Source organism: Globicephala melas, chromosome 2 (assembly GCF_963455315.2).
Source record: "Globicephala melas chromosome 2, mGloMel1.2, whole genome shotgun sequence".
NCBI lineage: Eukaryota > Metazoa > Chordata > Mammalia > Artiodactyla > Delphinidae > Globicephala > Globicephala melas.
In genome coordinates, this window is record NC_083315.2 from 37,455,812 (window position 1) to 37,475,864 (window position 20,053).

Below are 20,053 nucleotides of genomic sequence, written 5' to 3' on the forward strand. Positions count from 1 at the left end.
AGACAGCAAAGAGAGGGAAAAGAAGTAGGTGGAGAGAAAAGGAGGCCACACAGTAGCTGGGGTGGACTGGGTGTCTTGCTCATTTGAACAAAGTGTCTCCTGGTCCTATGAGGCAAGTGGTCCTCACAAGGCCTGGGACTCTGGCTGACATCATCGCCTGGGCCCTGCTGGGGGTCTGGACTGGGTGGGAATGAAGGTTACACACCACAGCAGCTTTGGAGTCTGGAGACAATATCGCTGTTTATTTAGGTGACACATCTGCCCGCCTGAGGATTCCGACAAGTGGCTTAGTGGTTGAAGGCCCCCCAAACTGGGCTCTCCCCTTGCTGGCTCTGCAGAGGTCCCAGACTGCAAGGCTAGGCCCCTTAGGCCTACTGAGCTGCAGCCCTTTGTCACTGTGTCTCTTGACCTCACAGCATTCCAGGGCAAAGCCTGCCTGCTGCCAACCTTTTCAGAGAGCCCAGGGCAGCAGCCCTGTCACTTGTTGAGGTTCTCTCTTTGGAGAAGCGAGGAATACCTCTGAAGCCGGGTCCAGTACTCCTGTTCTTTCACCTTGTTCTTCACCAGCTCCCGAAACCTGTGGGCCACACAGTTGATGAGAGGAACCTGCTTTGCGCTACCGTTCCCCTCAACCCCGCCCTGGGCTCCTAGGTCCCCAGGGCAGACCCTGACCACCCTGGGCTGATATAAGAAGCTCTCCAAATGACACATCTGCTTCCTGTCTGTGTTCTCAGGACTCAGCCTGCTGCACAGAAGGCACTCGAAACAGCTTTACTGAAGGAACAATATAGGTCTAGCATCCTAAACTAGGAAATGTACAGTGATACGAGGCATGGTGAATTTACGAACTAAAAGTCTGTTTGCAGGACCAACGTTAAATACATCCGAATGCCAATAGTTACATTTAACAAACATTCCTTGAGCATCTACTAGCCATCAGCACTGGTGGACGTGTTGGAAAGATCAAAGTGACTAAAACAGCCGCCCCTCCCCCCAGTTTAGTAAGAGGGATGAGAGGAAAAGAACATTTGTAACAGGAGGCATTTGAGAGCTATAGAGGTAAAGTGCAGAGAGCAGCACTCCCTGCTTGGGGAGTGCTCTCAGAAGTTAAGATTTTTGAGTTGAGTTTTTTAAAAAAAAATAATAGGTTTTTTAAAAATAACAAATAAATGCATAGTCAGTGTGGAAGAATCAGAGAAGCCCAGGGTCTCCCCTCATTCTGCACGTCGAGCTGGCCACAGCAAGCAGGCAGGAGGAGGCCTTCATTCTGGGGAGAGGATGCAGGCTGCTGCCAGCTTTCTGCCTCTGGTTCCTGAGTGAGCGACGTTTTAAAAAATGTTTAAAAGCTTAGGGCAAACGGGAGAAGGGACCCTTTTGTGGGGAAAGACAGGGACTGCAGTTTTTTGCGGCTCTGCCTATGGGACAGTCACATGGAGATGTCTGGTACACAGTGCATTAAAGCATTTTTTTCCTTTAACTTAAAGAAGTAACCTATGCTTTGCTTTAAAAAAAAAAATCAAGGATACAAGTGAGTATACAATTAAATCTCCTTCTCACCTCAGATCCTTATTTTCTGTTCCCAAAGCAACTGTAATTAACAACTCCTTATAAATCCTTGAATACTGTTCATACACACAAGTACAGACATGCATATAATCTTTTTTAAAATTTAAATGGAAGTGTGCAACACACTGTTGTGCTGTCTGCCTTTTTCACTGAAAATGTATCCTAGCAGTTGCTTCCAGGAGGCACTCAGATCTGCCTCATTCTCTTTCCCTATTGATGACGCTTGGAGATTCCAGTATGCAGTGTGTGTGTGTATATATGTGTGTTGCGGGGGGAGCGGATGGGCAGGGGGCAGGCAGAGGCTATGCAGGTTAGAAACTCAGGCCTTGGCCCCTCACTGCTTGTGTGTAAACCCAGCTACTTCACTTATAAGGTGCTGACCCTGGACGGGCAATTTGACCTCTGTCTTCCTCGCTGAACTGTGGGGATGATAATAATCATAGTAAGAAACAAGATATGCCACAAAGTACTTAGCATAGTACCTGGCACACAGTAGGTGCTCAGTAAAGGTTAATTGTTTTTCATTTTTTAAAATTGAAGGATAGTTGATTTACAATGTTGTGTTAATGACTGCTGTACAGCAAAGTGAATCAGTTATACATATATATATATATATATATACATTCTTTTTTTAAATATTCTTTTCCATTATGGTTTATCACAGGATATTTTTTAAAATATTTATTTATTTATTTAGGCTGCCCCGGGTCTTAATTGCATAACGCTGACTTCTTAGTTGCAACATGCATGTGGGATCTAGTTCCTGCAGGAATCGAACCTGGGCCCTGTGCATTGGAAGTGCGGAGTCTTACCCACTGGACCGCCAGGGAAGTCCCTATCATAGGATACTGAATATAGGTCTCTGTGCTATATAGTAGAACCTTGCTGTTTATCCATTCTATATATAAAAGCTTACATCTGCTCACCCCAACCTCCCACTCCATCCCTCCCTCAACCCACTCCCCCTTGGCAACCACCAATCTGTTCTCTATGTCCGTGATTCTGTTTCTGTTTCATAGGTAGGTTCATTTGTGTCATATTTTAGATTCCACATATAAGTGATATCATATGGTATTTGTCTTTCTCTTTCTGACTTACTTCACTTAGTATGATAATCTCTAGTTGCATCCACGTTGCTGCAAATGGCATTATTTTGTTCTTTTTTATGACTGAGTAGTATTTCATTGTATATAGGTACCACATCTTCTTTACCCATTCATCTATCGATGGACATTTAGGTGGTTTCCATGTCTTGGCTATTGTGAATAGTGCTGCTATGAACATGGGGGTGCATGTATCATTTTGAATTATAGTTTTGTCCAGATATATGCCCAGGAGTGGGACTGCTGGATCATATGGTAATTCTATTTTTAGTTTTCTGAGGAACCTCCAGACTGTTGGCTGCACCAATTTACATTCTCACCAACAGTGTAGGAGAGTTCCAGTAAAAGTTAATTATAATAATACTATTGCTGCTGCTAAGTAAGTGGAAGTAAAATTGCTGGGCAGAGGGGTCAGGACAACATGGAATCAGTGAGCGACCAGCCAGGAGGCAGAGCATAGATGGAACTAGGGCAAGTTTTAAAAGGAGGACTGAAAATAAAGTCATTAATCTGTTCAAAGAAGATGTGGGTGACTTTTAAAATATAATGTTGGAGTGTAGAAGGGCTTCCTCTATGATCTAGTAATAAATAATGGCTAACCTTTACTGAATGTGCCAGGCAATGTCCTATGAGGAGAGAGGACTGTCACTGTTTTACATATGAGGACACTGAGGTCTGACCTGTCACACAGCTAGAGGCTCTCGTCTACCCCTCATGCATTGCACCCTGCATTTGAGGCTCTTTACAACCGCCCCTCAGCAAAGCCTAAGGGAGAAGATGGAAAAATACCAAACTTCTGTTTGGCTAAACAAGCAACCAAAATTACTCCTATCCAAAGACAATGCAGGAAAAATTATTCACAACATATTAACAAAGAACTCTTAAAATCAAAAGAAAATGAACTCACCCCTAAGAAAAAGACCCAGGTGGGGTCACAGAAGGAGAGAGACATACAGTAGATGTAGCACATAGATGCTCAACCTTGTTAATTTCCAAATTAAAATAGTAATGAGCTATCAATTTTTATCCCTCATTTCTTGGCCAGTATGGGGAAGGGGTGAGTGTGCAGAGTGAATCCACCGTCTCTGGAGGGCTGGTGGGTACAACTATCCCAGTTCAAACATGCCTACCCCGTAACTCTGAAAGTCCACCTCTAATTTACCCTACAGAAATACTAGGAAAAACTCACAAAAATGACTGGTTGAGGATATTGTCTGGGAAAGTGGGGCCAGAGTAACACCCATGGTGAGTCTGCAGTGGGCTGGGGTGCAGATGGGAAAAAAGGACACAGGAGTGGGGTGAGGACTGATTGCTGGGAGCCGTGCTCTGGGGGGAGGAGAAATAAGGCGGCTGCAGAACTGGGAAGGCGCTTGCTTGTTTTCTAACATGGGAATGTGGTCGGGACACATGCCTGTGATTAGGACAGTGGAGGGGAAGAGGTCACCAACCAGATGGACAATAAGGTCTGGGTGTCCTGGGGGAGGAGATGGCCTTGGGTATGAGCAGGATGCCTCTTTCTCTGCATCAGGAGGGAGACAGGGGGTGGGGGTGACACAGGAGACCCGGGTGAGAGGGCAGCCAAGGAACTGGCATGCTCTGGGAAGTGGGAGGTGAGGTTATCCACCAACAGCCAGGGCAGGGGTGGTGGTAGCCGCCTGCCATGTGGTACCAGCACATCTGCAGTGTGCTTCCCCTTGGTAGTCAGTGCTCAGCGGTGAGGAGGGACAGGGGAGGCTGCCTGTTCATGTGAGGCTGGGCGCTGACTGTCAGGTGCCCCCTGGGGAACGCCCTCTCTGGAGACTGAGACAACCTCCCTCCACCATCAGCAAGGAAAGGGTTTTCCTTCCCGTGATGGCACAACAAATGTGACTGCTGTCTATTGTTTTGAAGCAATGTGTGTGCATACATTTCCAAAAAGATGGACTGTCCATCTGCAAAGTGGGAGAGGAGACGGAACATCTGTAAGGCCTCCCACAAAACCTCTGAGTTCCAGTAGCCTGATGGCATGTGCACATTTGGGATCTATGAGTCTATAAATAATTTTCCAGGGATTCGTCCCCTTGTTTCTCAAGAAAGGCAAAGGAAGGTTAGGATAGGCCCACAGTTTCCCTCCCAGGGATAGTAAAAACGGGGGTGGGGTGGGGTGGGAGGGGATTCCTCCTCCACCCTCAAGGGAAATGTCACCTGGTGTCCATACAGGGCCTGCCGACCCCCTCGCCAAGGGGGCGTGTGCCCTGTGGAGCTGGGACTGTTGGGTCAGCCCAGAAGCCCACCTTCTGCTTGGCCACAGGGAACAAAGGGGGCAGGGGGGAGAGAGAGACAGAGAGAGGCATTTTGTTTCTGTCGGCTTCCTGTGTCCTGAAATTTCTGTCTTGTGATCAGAAGTCTGACCCAGCTGAGATGGCAGATACTACAACAGGGAGCGGAGCCAGATAGAAATGGTGCCCTGGAGGCCCAGGCTGGATGGGAGCAGAAGCCAGGCCTGCGGAGGGGGTGGAGTGGGGGGCACATTGGGTGCTATCTGGGCTCCTTTCAAAGTCCTAAAGGCAGGCTTCTTCACACTGGCTATTTATAAAAGTCCCAAGTGCAGGTTTTGCAAAAACAATTTGTACAGACTATCGGGAGTTTGAAACTCTGAATCCATTGCCTTAAAGTTTCACCTAGTTTTAGGGCCAATGGAAACTGTTTCAGACAAAAGGAGTAAATAGAGAGAAAAAAAAAAGATAAGATTAAAATCCTCTGACATATATGGTTATGTGTGAGAAACGATAGTAAAATGTAAATGACAATCTAGGTTGTGGGTATGTGGATGTTTACTGACTTTTTTCAAAGCTGCTGTATATTTAACATAATAAAATGTTGGAGGCGGGGTATTCTTTGGAAGAGCCCCAGGTGTCAGACCTCAGAGCGAGCAGAACAGGAAGAGCCTTCTTTAAATCAGTGTTTCCTAATTATCTCTGGGACCCAATTCAGAAAATGGGTTGCCGTGAGGAATATGATTTGAATACTGTGATCAGGCCGAAGTAAATGTCCCCTCAAGCTAGGCCTGCCCCAACCGCACAGTGCAGCCCCTCCCGGCTCCTGCTGTGGGTCCCCGGAGCCAGGGAGCACTTTCTTGAGCTCTTTCCCTCCCCAAGCTCCCACTGCCCGTTTAGCCCCAGCCTTGTCCCTGGCCCCCAGCGCCCCACTTGGTCAGCCCTGCTGACTCCAGCCCTCCTCCCTGCAGAAGGTTCCCTGGGAGGCAGTCCCCTCCACCCGACCCGGCCTCTGGGGTCCCTCCCGGGGAGGGGTTGGGGTGTGGGACCTAGGAGCTAAGCTGTGTTGACAGGGAAGAGAGACAGTTGGGAAGGGGGAACTGGAGGGGTCCCTCCCAATTCCCACTGGGGGCCAGGATAGGTCTCTGGGGTTCCAGAGACTGGAGGAGGTCAGGGCAGAAGGGACTGTCTTCTCATGAGAGCAGACCCAACCATAGTGGGGTGGGGAAGGATATTATAGACACCTTTCCCACGGAAATTACATAGACATTAAAAACCACTGTGACAAGGAAGTTTTTCTTAAAATTAAAAAGTCATTAAGTTGTATTCTGGAGTGACATAAAGCCAGATTTAAAAAGTGAACACGATCTCAACTTAGTAAAAATGCTAAGGATAAAACCTTAAGGATATGTACTAACACATGAATGGCAGTGCTGGGATTTGGGGTGATGGGTTGTGGGTTATTTAAATTTTCTTCTTTGTATTGTCCTGTTTCCCAAATTTTACAAGTGTATATATATATATATATATATATATATATATTTATTTATTTATTTATTTATATCTCAGAAATAATAACATTTTTTACAGTGGGGAATTGCTCTGTTATGGTAGTAGTTCTACATGTGAAGCAACCTTATTGGGCTAATAGCAGAGTTCAGCAGGTGTCTGAGTGGTAACGTCCACCTGGCACCCTGGTTGAGGGCGGGAAATGTCAGTTAGGGGCTGAAGTGTCCTGAGTTGCTTGGGCCCTCGGCTGCCAGCCAGGAGGTAAGCTGCCCAGAGCTGGAGCTGCTGGCCTGTGATCCATTCCCACAAGGAGGGCAGCCAGTTGGCTTTTGGGTGAAGTGGAGAGGCTCACCCTTCCTAGGCCAGTAAAAGGAGGGGGTTCCACAGAAAGGACAGAAATGGTAACATGCTCATTAAATAAGTTCTCTGGTATAAGCCTCATCAAACAAGAGTACCAGAATAAGCCTCAAATAAGCCTCATCAAAGCCTCAAATAAGCCTCATCAAACAAGAGTACCAGAAAACTCCACACCATGACCTCCAACCCAGGAGAACGGCCCCACTACAGCCATGACCAAGCCTCACACTCTTGACTTTTTTTTAAAACCAGTATTTGAAATTTTCCAAAATCATGCACATGTTTGATAGAAAAGCCGCAAAGAGGAAAAATACAAAGAAAAGAATCACACATGCTTCATTACCCAAATATAGCTACTGTTACTAGTGGTGTGTACATTTCTAGTGTTCTTTTACTCAAAATCAGGAGTCTAGTGTAAATAATATAATCTCTCTCCAGCTTTTATTTAGAAAAATTTCAAACCTATAGAAAAGTTGCAAGTAGCACAACGAGCCTTCACCTAGACTCACCAGTTAGCATTTCCTCTCCCTCTCTTTCTCCCTCTCTATATTTTCCTGAGTTTCAGCAGTTGTTAACATTTTCTCTTTCTTTCTGTCTCTCTCTACAAATGTTTTCTTAGACCACTTGAAAGTAAGTTGTAGACATCATAATACTTGACCCTTAAATTCTTCAGCTGCATCTCTTAAGGACAAGTCAAATCATCAAGGGTCAAAATAAGAAACTTCCAGGTGAGGGATAGCTGAGCATTCTTGGTAAATCTTTAATCAGGGGAAATGTCAACTGACCCCTTCTTCACTGTCCTCCTCCCCTAAGTCCCATGGACCATATTCCCCTCCTGGTGGGTGGGCATGCTTCCCCCCATGAGGTACTGGAAGCTGCCTGAGCAACACGCCACAACCCAGGGAGGAACTGAATGCGGCGGTAAATATAGTCACGGAGGAGAGCTGTGGTGCCCCCTCGTGGTGATATGTACAATCCTCCCAGGCATGAACTTGAACTCAGAGGGGACCCATCACCATTTTTGTACCTACCATTTACTGAGCGACCACCCTGTGCCTAGCACTTTACGTGCATTTTCTCACTGAATACCTACAAAGCCTGGAGAACAGGTATCATCAAAATGTCCAGAACACAGTCTGGCACGTAGTAGGTGCTCAATAAATATTTTTGAATGACTAAGGAAACTGAGGCCTTGAGAGGCTAAGTAACTCACCCAACGTCTCCCCCAGTTAGTAAGTGATAGAGTCATAACTCAAATCTGGGACTTCCCTGGTGGTGCAGTGGATAAGACTCCGCGCTCCTGATGCAGGGGGCCCAGGTTCAATCCCTGGTCAGGGAACTAGATCCCATGTGCATGCTGCAACTAAGAGTTCACATGCCAGAACTAAGGAGCCAGTGAGCCACAACTAAGAAGCCAGCGAGCTGCAACTAAGGAGCCCACCTGCAGCAACTAAGACCCAGCGCAACCAAAAGAACCCTCAGATCTGAGTATCTTAGCCATTTCACTTCGTTCCTCGAGGGACACTGAGACCCTGTCAGGGAAAGCCCACCAAAGCGCCCCAGCTCTGTAGTGGCAGGTGGTGTGAGAGTCCAGGGCTCCACTGACAACCCTCTTCCACCTGACAGGTATGGTCAGATCATGGCAGAAATTGTCAATAAGAATGTGAAAACCCCTAGAAGTTTGTTGTGGATGGATTAGAAGAGACCCCTGCTTCCCCAGAATGTACTGAGTACCATTAATGATGCTTTTATAGGAGGAAGGAACACAAGCAGAGTCCCTGTGAGGCTGGGGTTTACAGAAAGGGGAAGAGAAAAGATGTATCACATAATTGTTTACCTGGATGACGGAGGGAGGAAAGGGGTCTTAGACTAGGGGCTGGCAAACATCTTCTATAAAGGGCCAAATAGTAAATGATTTAGGCTTTATGGGTCATAGGGTCTCTGTTGCAGCTGTTCAGCTCTGCTGCTGAAGCACTTACATAAGTAGATGAGATATAAAGCAGTGGGTATGATGTGTTCCAGTGAAACTTTATTTACAAAAACAGGCAGTGGGCCAAATTTGGCTGTAGTTTGCCAGCCCCTGTCTTAGATGACTGTGTCTGATAATCCAAATATACTTAAAAAAAAATTGAGAAAGCAAAAAGAAAAGACAGTCTTGACAGAAGAAAACACCAACTTGCAGCTCTTCTTTCCTTACCAGCCTGAATTCATTACTCCTTTTCTACCAGTCTGAATGGGATTTGAATGCCGAAAGGATCTTATCATCAAGCAAACCACTATTCCTTAGTCCAGAGACAACCCCAGGTGCAGGGAGGAGATAGAGACCCAGAACTCTACCTCTTTTGGAAGAAATTCTCGCATCTTTCCTCCAAGGGCAACACCTGGGGGAAAGTTGTGTCATCCAACACATTAGCTTGAGGAATGGTGCAATTTCTTGAGATTTGTTCCAGGAGTGGGTAGGCCTCGAAATTAAAATAGAAAATAGAATTTGGGATGTCTTTGGCTTGGCTGGCAGATCCAATTTCATCTGGATGGTCTCCTGGGACGAAACAGGAACATCGTGTTCTGTTATAGTGATCCCTTTCTCTGTGGCCTTGTAGTCTGGGCGGGCATGAGGGGCCACTCTCTGCTTACAAAGCCGGGGTCACTGGGGTTGAGCTGTGAGGGGCTCACTTGATCTGGAGGAACAGGGGCCCAGAGAGGAGACCTTGTCCGGCATTTTATCTAAGTGCCAAGTGAGGACTCAGCGGTGGTGTCCTGCTGGCCTGTGGTGGATGGGATGAGGCGTGGGGAGGAGACTGGGTGGGGTCACCCTATGCTTTCTAAGAGGACTGAGAAATTCAGGGAAACGGTCAGCAGGCCACAGGTCTGGGCAGCAGCCCTCACGATCCCCCTTCCGTACCTCGGAGCAGGAAACACGGGTGGTATAAAGACACGACAAATACTGGCTTCCAGGGGACCGCCAGGTGGTAAGACCTTGGGGGAGCAAAGGCGCAGACAATCTGCGGCTTGGCCACATCCATGAGGTGCACAGAGCCATTGCTGGAAAAGGTCAGCACCTGGGAAGCAAAGAGATGGTGAATGGGGACTTCTCCACTCTGTCACTCACCTCCGTGTGAAATAAGAACAGCTAGAAATAAAAAACAAACAGGGAATTTTTCACTCTTGGCACCCAGCCTCTGGCTCCAGCCATACCATTCAGGGGACAGCAGCAATGTGCGTGTTTGCTCCTATGGAGCCTCCAGCAACAGCCGGCTGGCCCCAGGGCTGTGTCTGTTCCTGGCCCGTCCTTCCCCCTTGGCCCTGCTTCTCTTGCTACTTCCCCCTCCATGCGGCCAGGATTCAGTTCTGCATCTGTGCCATACCCTTTCCTCCCACCTCCTCGGGGACCGTTCAAGCCAACGGCCGCTCCTGCCCTGGGTTGGAGCTGAGGCCTCTCTCCTGCTTGGGCTCTTTCCTCTCTGTAGGTGAACATACTAAACTCACCGCCATCTTTTTAACATCTTTTTTTTTTTGCGGTACGCGGGCCTCTCAGTGTTGCGGCCTCTCCCGTTGCGGAGCACAGGCTCCGGATGCGCAGGCTCAGCGGCCATGGCTCACAGGACCAGCCGCTCCGCGGCATGTGGGATCCTCCCGGACCGGGGCACGAACCCGGTCCCCTGCATCGGCAGGCGGACTCTCAACCACTGCGCCACCAGGGAAGCCCCTCACCACCATCTTTAAAACCCCCCTTGACCCTACATCCTCTTCCCGCTGCCACACACTCAGACGTCTGAGAGAGCCTCTCCTCGCCCTCCCTGCACCCCGACCTCCCCTGCTGTCCCCCTTGCCATGGACACTGGTCTCCACAAAGTACTCGGTTTCTCTTCAGCACAGGACACTGTGCTCTTGCTTTCTTCCAGTCCTTCTCCCTGAGCCGCCAGGAGCCCCCTCCTGGTTTTCCTGGGGCGCCCCTGTCCATCACTTCGTGAGCTCATTTTCCCCGTCCCGGAAGACTTACAGTGTAAGTGATGGTAGTGCCCCTGGGAGCCTCTTCTATACGCACCCACTCGCAATGGCCAGCCGTGCTGCTCCCCACGGCTTTAACTACCGCTAACCGGTTGCTGAGCACAGAATCTACTCTTTCAGCCCTGGACTCTCTCAGAGCCTCCTCTGGGGGTCCTGTAGGCCCCTCACTCCCGGCAGGGCCACACAGGGAATCACAGACTTTCCCTCCAGGCCTGTGTTTCCTTCAGTGGCCCTGTAGGAATTAGAGAATCAGCTCCACAAACCGAGAGCAGCCTCAGCGCCTCCCTGTCCTCTGGCTGCAGCCCAGGCAGCCCTGAGCTGTGGGCCCGTCTCCTCACTAACACCGCTCCACTCGCCGCCCTTCCCTGGACACAGTTGGAGCTCCCTGGCTCCAACTCCCCTCTAAGCTTCAAGCTGCATCCCAGACAAGGGCCCCTGTGCCCCCAGCCCCCAGCCTCTTCCCTCTCCACACCCCACAGGAGTCTGATCCTGCAGCTCCTTGAACTTCCTGCCGGCCTGGGACACAGTGTTCTCTCGCCTCCATGGTGCTGCCCTCTTGGTGCCCGTGGCTCAGCTCACTGTCCATCACTTCCTCCCCACCGGCCTCTGCAGGTTGAGTTAGGAGGCCCCTCTCTCCGTTGCACAGTATCCTTTGCATGATATATCACAGCCTTTTACAGGTTCTAGGGCAGCTGCTTGGGGGCTTGCCTGTCTTCCCAACTCAACTGTGAGCTCCACGAGGGCAGGTGCTTTCTCCTTCATGTCTGTGCCCAAAGCTAGTCTAGTGCCCAGCACACGACAGGCCTTCAACAAATATTGGGTTGGCCAAAAAGTTCGTTCGGGTTTTCCCTAAGGATGGGACAAAAACCCGAACGAACTTTTTGGCCAGCCCAGTATTTTTGGAAGGAATAAAGAATACATTCACTAAAGAGGAACGAGGGGCCTGAGGAACCTACCATGCCGGGTAAGGCTTGGACTGGGGCCACTGCACAGATGGCTTCATCCAGGTGCTTCACAGGCCTATAGGAAACAAGACACACAGACATCCAGACTTGAAGACTTTTCAAGTTTTGCTATCCTCTCCTAGGCATATATCCTGGAGAAATTCTTGTCTATAAGCATCAGGAGGTATGTCAGAGATGTTCACAGTAGTGAAAACTGGGAACAATCTAAATAAATCACTGGTAGGAGAATGCTTAAGTAATTGTGTTACATTATACAATGGGATACAATATAGCAACGAAAATAAAAGAGCTGGAGCTACATACAACATGTATGGCTCTCATGAACCACATCACAAAGCAAGTTACAGAATAAATAGCATTGAAAAACAAGTTGGAGAATATACATAATATGATTCCACTTACAGGCCCCCTAAAATATGCACAGCTAAACAATATATTGCTTGGAGATACAGTCATATGGATGTGGTTAGTTCTTAAAGGAAAACAAATGATGAATTTAGGAAAACATAAATAAATAAGTAAATTTAAAAAAAAAGAAAAAAGGGACTTCCCTGGTGGCCCAGTGGTTAAGAATCCGCCTGCCAGTGCAGGGGACACGGGTTCAATCCCTGGTCCAGGAAGATCCCACATGCTGCGGAGCAACTAAGTCCGTGCACCACAACTACTAAGCCTGCGCTCTAGAGCCCGTGAGCCACAACTACTGAGCCCACGTGCCACAACTCCTGAGCCCACACGCCTAGAGCCTGTGTTCTGCAACAAGGGAAGCTACCGCAATGAGGAATGCGTACACGGCAACAAAGAGTAGCCCCCGCTCACCGCGACTAGAGAAAGCCTGTGCACAGCAATGAACACCCAGTATAGCCAAAATAAAGTAAAAAAAAAAACAAAAAAAACAAGCAATGTGGTAGATTGAAAAAAAAAAGTAGACATAATATTTGGCAGTAACTCCCACTAAAATGGTGGAGTCTATTTTTCTGCTGCTTAAATGTGGGTGTGGCCAGGTGACATGCTTTGTCCAGTGTCAGAGGCTTGGAAAGCATCAGTGAACCTCGCTGGCAGGTGGGAGCCCTCAGGCTACCAGGTGACGGAGCCTGAGATGGCCTGCAGGAGAGGCCGAAAGGAAGAGCGCCCCGGCCAACAGCTGCCAACTGCCTGGTATGTGAGTGAGGCCGGCTTAGACATCCAGCCCCTAACCGAGCTGCCAGCTGCCCAAAGGCACCTGTGAGAGCCAAGGCGAGACCAGCCCATAGTGCTGACCTACTGCATCAGAGACTAAACGCTGACAGTTTTCTTAAGCCATTAAGTTGTGGAGTGGTTTGTTATATGTAGCAATAGATAATTAAAAAGTGGTTAACTTGGAGGAGGAGAGAGAAGGATGTGATCAGGGAGAAGCACACAGAGAGCCTTAACTGAATTGGTGATGATCTATTTCTTAAGCTCGGTGATGGGTACAGTGGAGTTCTCACCCTCCCCCATACGTATGCTAAATACACCCCCTCACACATATTGTACAGATCATTTGCCTGCATAAACCAGTTCACAATTTAAAAGAGAGAGAGAGACCCTTGGAGAAACTGATAAAAAACTTTTGGCAGAAATGACCCTCTTCCTGGTCATGTGGGATATGAAAGATGTCATTTGTGCCATCATACAATTTATATATATATACACCCACATGTAAAAGACATTGGTGAGCTTGAGAAGCTCACTGGGAAAGTGATGACTAGAGAGAAAGTGGACTCTAGGCTGAGAGATTGTCAGTTTTTTACCATTAAATAGCATCATCTGTCTGGCAGATCATGTACCCACCCTGCCCTCAAGCCACTGACCTCTCCACCAGCACACTGAGGGTGGGTCCTTGGGTCCCCGTGGCTGCCACCAGTTGGAGAGAAGCATCTGTACACAGTACCACACATTTCATTTGGGATTTCACTGGCCCCTCGGGATACATGTTCTGTCCTTCGTGGACTAAGAAGTATTTCAGGAAGTGAATGCTTTGGCAGAAACATCTTTCAGGAAGAGCGATGACCCCAAGAGAGAGTCCTGGAGAAAGTAACGGCACAAGCAGGTCAGAAAAGGGGGAAGAGGGAGGCAGCCATGGGCGCAGGGTCTGTGACCAGCAAGAGTGTGAGGGACGTGAGGGCAAAACCAAGCAATGAGCATCCCCCGAGGGTGAAGGCAAGAAACCCCAATGTCCAAGGGGAGCCCCCTTCAGGGGGACCCCTTCTAAGTATTTGGGGAACCAGACCCATGGAGGGGGGCAGGGTCAGCACTGGAGCGGAGGGAAGGAAGCTACAACGCAGCCAGGTACTGACTCTAGCCATCCAATGTGTATCAGAGGGACGGCGGTATTAGGCAGCGGTGGGGCTCACCTTTGGCTAGGTCCCACAGTGTGAGCACACCATCCTCGCAGGCCAGCACCAGGTAGGAGCAGCAGCAGCTGAGCTGAGACACCGCAATGGGTGCAGCACAGGGCCACACGCCCTCGGGATCTAGTGGGGAGGACACCATTCACCAGGCTGCCCCCGGACCCCGCCCCACCCATCACCTCCACCTGGACAACATGAGACCCAGACTAGTCTGCCTGTCTGGACTCACCATCTCTCTCCTCTCTGTGCAATGCTGTCTCCTTCCTCAGGATAATATATATAACAACGAGTTACACCATTATTATACTACAGCTGACATTGAGTACTTACTAGGTGCTAAACAGCGTGGTAGGCACTTTAATGCATCATTTCATTTAATTCTCACAAGGATCCTATGAGGTGGGTCCTGTTAGTACCCCTGTCTTACAGATGAGGAGACTGAAGCAGAGAAGTAAGTGACTTGCCCAAGGTCATATAAGCCTGGTCAGTACAGAAGTTGAGATGAGAAGCCAGGTTGCCTGGGAGAGGGATGGAAGGAAAGAAATTCTTCCCTTGTGAGTTTTTTTTTGTTTTTTGTTTTTTGTTTTTTTGTGTGGTACGTGGGCCTCCCTCTGTTGTGGCCTCTCCCGTTGTGGAGCACAGGCTCCGGACGTGCAGGCTCAGCGGCCATGGCTCACGGGCCCAGCCGCTCCACGGCATGTGGGATCTTCCCGGACCGGGGCACGAACCTGTGTCCCCTGCATCGGCAGGCGGACTCTCAACCACTGCGCCACCAGGGAAGCCCCCTTGTGAGTTTTTAAACTTTACTTCTGAGATATAACTCTGAAGTACAACATAGTGTTGTACTTCAAGGAATTCTCACAAAAGTGAACTTGCTCATGTAACTGCTTCCATGAGTTTGTAAAAAACAAACCACCACCACCCATATTTCCTAAGTGCCTTTCGATTTCAAAGAGCTTTCACATACAGAAACTCTGAACTTTGCTATTCACAACAAATGCATGCAGTGGCTAACAATGGTGTAATTGAGTAGTTTTCTGTTTTGGATGAGAAAATGGGATTGGGGTGTGAAGTGACTGGCCTGAGACTACACAGTTCGCAGATAGTTGTGCTGGGACGGGCCCTCTGGTGCCAAGCCCACCTTCTTTTTACCTTCGTTGTCTAAGGAGCCCTGTGGACCTGATGGGGCTCTGTCCCTATGGACCTGTCATCTTTAAGAAACATGACAGTTCAGAGACAGAGCCTTGGGGTCACATGACAGCTGCCAAGCCACCCACTCTGCCTGCACAGCTCTGGTCCCCTAAAGCCACGCTGCTGTGTCAGTCACGTGCTCTCAGCTAAGCTGAAGAAGGACATGTTCTCAGAGCCCTGAGCTTAGGCCACTCCCATCTCGGCAGTAAAGTACCAACTTTATCCTTCAGCGTTCGGTTAAGTGAATAGAGGAAGAAGTTGTGACTTCCAGTCCAGTGTACGCCAATGACACAGGCTACCCCTGGGAAAGAAGAGAGGAAATGAGCATTACATAAGGAGTCTGGGTGGCCTTTGGTTTGTGTGAAGGGATTTGCCCAAGAGGAAGTCAGTTTGAAATGGTTCATTCTAATGGGCAGCACCCAACTGAAGGGTGAGCTTCCAGATGAGGGTCTGGGCACCCCCCAGGAGGGCTGTTCCTAGGGCCAAGTCGCCTTCCTGTGCAGGGAGTGCAGGGAGGATGGTCACAACTGTCCCTCAGCTGCTTTCACATCTCCTAGATAATTCATGTCCACTTGGCTGTCAGTGTTTTAAATAACATTTTCTACAAAAGGAATTCATATCCAGAAGCAGCCTGGCAGGACGTGTGTGCACACTGTCCTCTGTGGCAGCTCACTCCCTGAAGACAGTGCCAGCCTCCATATCAGGGAATCTGGGCTCAGGGGTCACAGGTCCAACCAGAAACCATTAAGCTGCAGCTGGCAGCCGACTTTCCACCTCATTCCCTCCCAGCAGGCAGGGTGTGCTGTGCAGAACTTCTCTAGGAGGGCTTGCCAAGCATTCCCCCAAGCTGACAACCTGCTTCACGTTCATTTACCTGGGGGGCTCTTAACTTCCACTGGCATTGCAATTATGCAGCTAGGAAGGAGGAAGTGGAACGTGGCCATACTGGGAAAGAAAGAGACACTGGTCAGAGCCATGGCAGACTCCTTGGCAAGGAGAAATGCTGGCAGAGTCTTGGTAGTAAGACCAGAAATGGGTAGTTCAGATGGACCTTCCCAGGAGTTCAGGGCCATGAGGCAAATCACATTCTATGTGCTGGTCCTGGTGAGGGCAGGGTAGGTAGAGCGGCGGAAGTTATTCCCAGGCCGGGAACAGCACCCAGCGTGGGCAGATTCCTTCCCCAAGGGATCTTGGGGAAGATCCCTTAATGCCAGACTTGGGTGAAGTGCATAAATGCTCCTATCCTGGGAGCAGTACAACCAGTGGTGTGCTGATAAGTTGACACTCTTAAAAAAAACCAAAAAAACCCTGATTTCCTGATTTATAGGGTTCGTAGCTTTTTGTGGTATAAATATTCCCACTATGGACAGTTACCAGTGGTTTAATGACTGGCTTGCAAAATTCCTAAATACCTTGCTGGGCAGCACAGCACTGAACCTTACTGAGTTCCAGTTCAGGCCTCAGGTAGTTTCTGTTAGGGCCTAGTCCTGGGACTTTGTGTGAAGTGAGAAAATTCAAGGCCCACTTGACGGCAAGATGAGAGGTTTCACTTCCCACGTGAAGCAAGGACATCCCTGAGACCCACAGTAGCTGTGAGGAGAGCTGGTTCCTGAACCTGCTCCACCAGATACTTCAAGGACTTGGGCTCAGTTTTTACAATCACTGAGGCCTACCTGCTGACCGAGATTAGAAAGTAACATTTTAATAACTACACATTAACGTATTACATTTAGAAAGACTGGATGCAAATGGAGAAAAATATTAATAGTGGTGACTTTTATTTCCCTCTTGAGGATCATCTGTGCTGCCTAGATAATCAGGAAAACAATTTTTTTTAAGGAGACGCTATCATACAAAAAATTATAAAATAGGGAGTTCCCTGGTGGTCCAGTGGTTAGGATTCGGTGCCTTCACTGCCGTGGCCCGGGTTCAATACCTGGTCAAGGAACTGACATCCTGCCAGCCACGTGGTGTGGCCAAAAAAAAAAAAATTCTAAAATAAACTCTACTTCTCATCTCCATAGATGTCTATGCCTTCTTTAAAATCTGTTATCAGCCTTTGTTTGAGCTATATTTAAACAATCTCCATACAACTTTTTTCTAAGGAATTTTTTCTTTTTTAAAAAAATTTAATTAACTTATTTATGGCTGCGTTGGGTCTTCGTTGCTGTGCGCGGGCTTTCTCTAGTTGCGGTGAGCGGGGGTTGTTCTTCATTGTGGTGTGCAGGCTTCTCATTGCGGTGGCTTCTCTTGTTGCGGAGCATGGGCTCCACGTGTGTGAGCTCTCTAGTTGTGGCGCACGGGCTTAGTTGCTCCGCAGCATGTGGGGTCCTCCTGGCCGGCCCAGGGCTCGAACCCGTGTCCCCTGCATTGGCAGGCAGATTCTCAACTGCTGCACCACCAGGGAAGTCCCTCCATACAACTTTTCAAAAGACACTCAGAAAAGTCCCCCAAACCATTGAGAGCTTTGGGACCTTGAATTAATTCAGGTCCTTGGGCTGATTCCTGCGTGCGCCCAGGGAGGAGAAGCTCCCAGGGCGGAGGCATTCTAGCTGGGCCCCTCCATGGCTCACCTGAGCAGCTCCTCCTCCCACTCCCCATCCAGGTACTTCCTGAAGGTGTCGTTGAAGATTGCCGCCTGCCGCTCCCACTGACTGTCCTTGATGAAGTGATTCTGCCCAGAGCCCAGCCCACAGCAATCCTCTATCTTTGCAAAGACTTCCAGGGGGCTTTTAAATGTGGTACCTAGGTTGAAAATATTCCAGAATTGGTCAAACCATCTGACTTCCTCCTTCCTGATTTCCCCCTTCTCCTCCATGCTTCCCAATTTCCTGCAGAATCCCTCGTCCTCAGAAATCTGTTCTTGCTTTGCCCAGGTGTTCAGTCCTCTTCCCAGCCTCTCCTACTCCACCAGCTCACGGAGCACAGGCAAGGGGCAGCTGCTCTCCTCCTCCCACTTCTCCATCTCCATCCCGCCGCCATTTCCTGTTTCCAGACTACAGAATCTCCAGAGGCCAAGGACATGTTCACGAGTCACTAGAGGCCTTAGATCACTGTTGCCGTCTCCCAGCTCAGCAAGGCCCCAAATCTGCCGTTACTTGTGCTATTCAGCTGCTGCTGAGGACCTACATTCGACAGTCCCAGCGTCTTCCTGTGCTTACATTTATCCAACTACCTTCCTTTAAAAAAATATCCTTTCTCTGCCAATCACTTTTCTTATCACTCTCCTTCCCAGTGACCTTGCATTTCCTTCTTTTTCATCTGCTCCTAAATTCACAGTAAAAATAAGTGATTTATTTTCTGGGTTCACAGCCCAACTTTCAGAACTTCTGAAAGTGCCCAGGTCCCTCAAGTTGCCCAGGAGGTCTCACTGTGCCCCAGGTCTCCTTCCCCAGAGGCAACCATTGTTATCAGTTTCTTGCATCAATTTCTAGAAAGAGGCCCCTTCGAGATGGCAATGTATTATTATATTATATAATATATACAGTATTATATTATATTTTTTAATATGTATTTCATGTACATTTGTATATATTTTATAAACAAATGCTAGCATATATCAACTAGCAGTTCTCAGAATGTGGTCCCAGATCAGCAGGAATCTGGCAGGGTTAGAAATGAAGGTTCTCAAGCCCCACCCCAGACCTACTGAAACAGAAACTCGGTGGGTGGGGCCCAGCAATTTGGGTTTTAACAAGTCCTCCAAGTGAGTCTGATCCAGCTAAAGTTTGAGAATTGCTGTCATACACTAGAACCCTTGCATTTTGACTTAACAAAATGTCTTGGGAGATCTCTTCATTTCAGTACTATAGATCTTCTTCGTTGTTCGTTGCTTATTTTCATTTAGTAAACCTTTTTCTCGTTGTGAAATATAACACATTCAGAAAAGAGCATAAAAATATGTCTTAATAAATTATTATAAAGCAAACATCTGTCTCTACTGAGGTCAAGAAACAGATTATCCCCCCTCCCTAAAAGCTTTCCAAGGGCCCTTCTCCAGTCATAACCCCCTGGGAAGAGCGGCAACCATTGTCTTGGCTTTTATGTAATCAGTTCATGACATTTATTTTACTTTTGCTACCTAAATATGCATCTAAACACTACAGCTTTGTTTTGCCTGCTTTTGAGCTGTACACAATGGAATTACACAGTGTTAACTCTATATGTGCCCTCTTTTGCTTAATATTGTTTGTGAGATTTATCCATTTTGCTGTGTATAGCTGTAGTTTGTTCATTTTCATTGCTGTATAATATTCCATTGAGTGAACTAAAGTTTATTTATCTGTTCTTTTATTGATGGCTATTTCGGTTGTTTCATGGTTTGGGGCTATTGGAAATCATGTCATTATTATCATTCTTGTACATGCCTCCTTGTGCACATTTACTTGCAGGCCTATCAGGTATACACCCAGAAGTAGGGTGACCAACTTATTCTGGTTTGTGCAGGAGTTTCCCAGTTTTAGCACCAAAGGCCTCACATCCCGGGAAACCCCTTAGTCCCAGGCAAAGTGATATTCTTGGTCGCCCTACCTAGGAGCGTAAATGCTGGGTCATAGGATATAACTTATCTTCAACATTACCAGATAATGCTAAACTGTTTTCCAAGGTGGTGGTACTGACTTTCATTGCTAACTGTAATCTGTGGGAGGTCTGATTATTCCACATCCTTACCAACTTGGTATGATCAATCTCTTTTAATTTTAGCCATCCTGGTGGGTGTGGTGGAGTGG

At 48.1% G+C, this 20,053-nt stretch overlaps 1 protein-coding gene across 1 annotated transcript in view; it reads right to left on the reverse strand.

The window, feature by feature from the left end:
- Positions 1-346: 346 nt before the first annotated feature.
- The window catches only part of WDR93 (WD repeat domain 93), a 46,719-nt gene continuing 27,012 nt past the window's right edge, over positions 347-20,053 (reverse strand). Inside the window, exons 10-18 of the mRNA XM_060293520.1 lie at positions 17,897-18,068; positions 16,198-16,268; positions 15,538-15,624; positions 14,136-14,255; positions 13,593-13,806; positions 11,755-11,818; positions 9,693-9,849; positions 9,128-9,329; positions 347-577 (exon numbers count right to left, since the gene is read on the reverse strand). Coding sequence (XP_060149503.1) covers positions 478-577; positions 9,128-9,329; positions 9,693-9,849; positions 11,755-11,818; positions 13,593-13,806; positions 14,136-14,255; positions 15,538-15,624; positions 16,198-16,268; positions 17,897-18,068 — 1,187 coding nt within the window. The 3' untranslated portion in view covers positions 347-477. The remainder of the gene's footprint in view (positions 578-9,127; positions 9,330-9,692; positions 9,850-11,754; positions 11,819-13,592; positions 13,807-14,135; positions 14,256-15,537; positions 15,625-16,197; positions 16,269-17,896; positions 18,069-20,053) is intronic.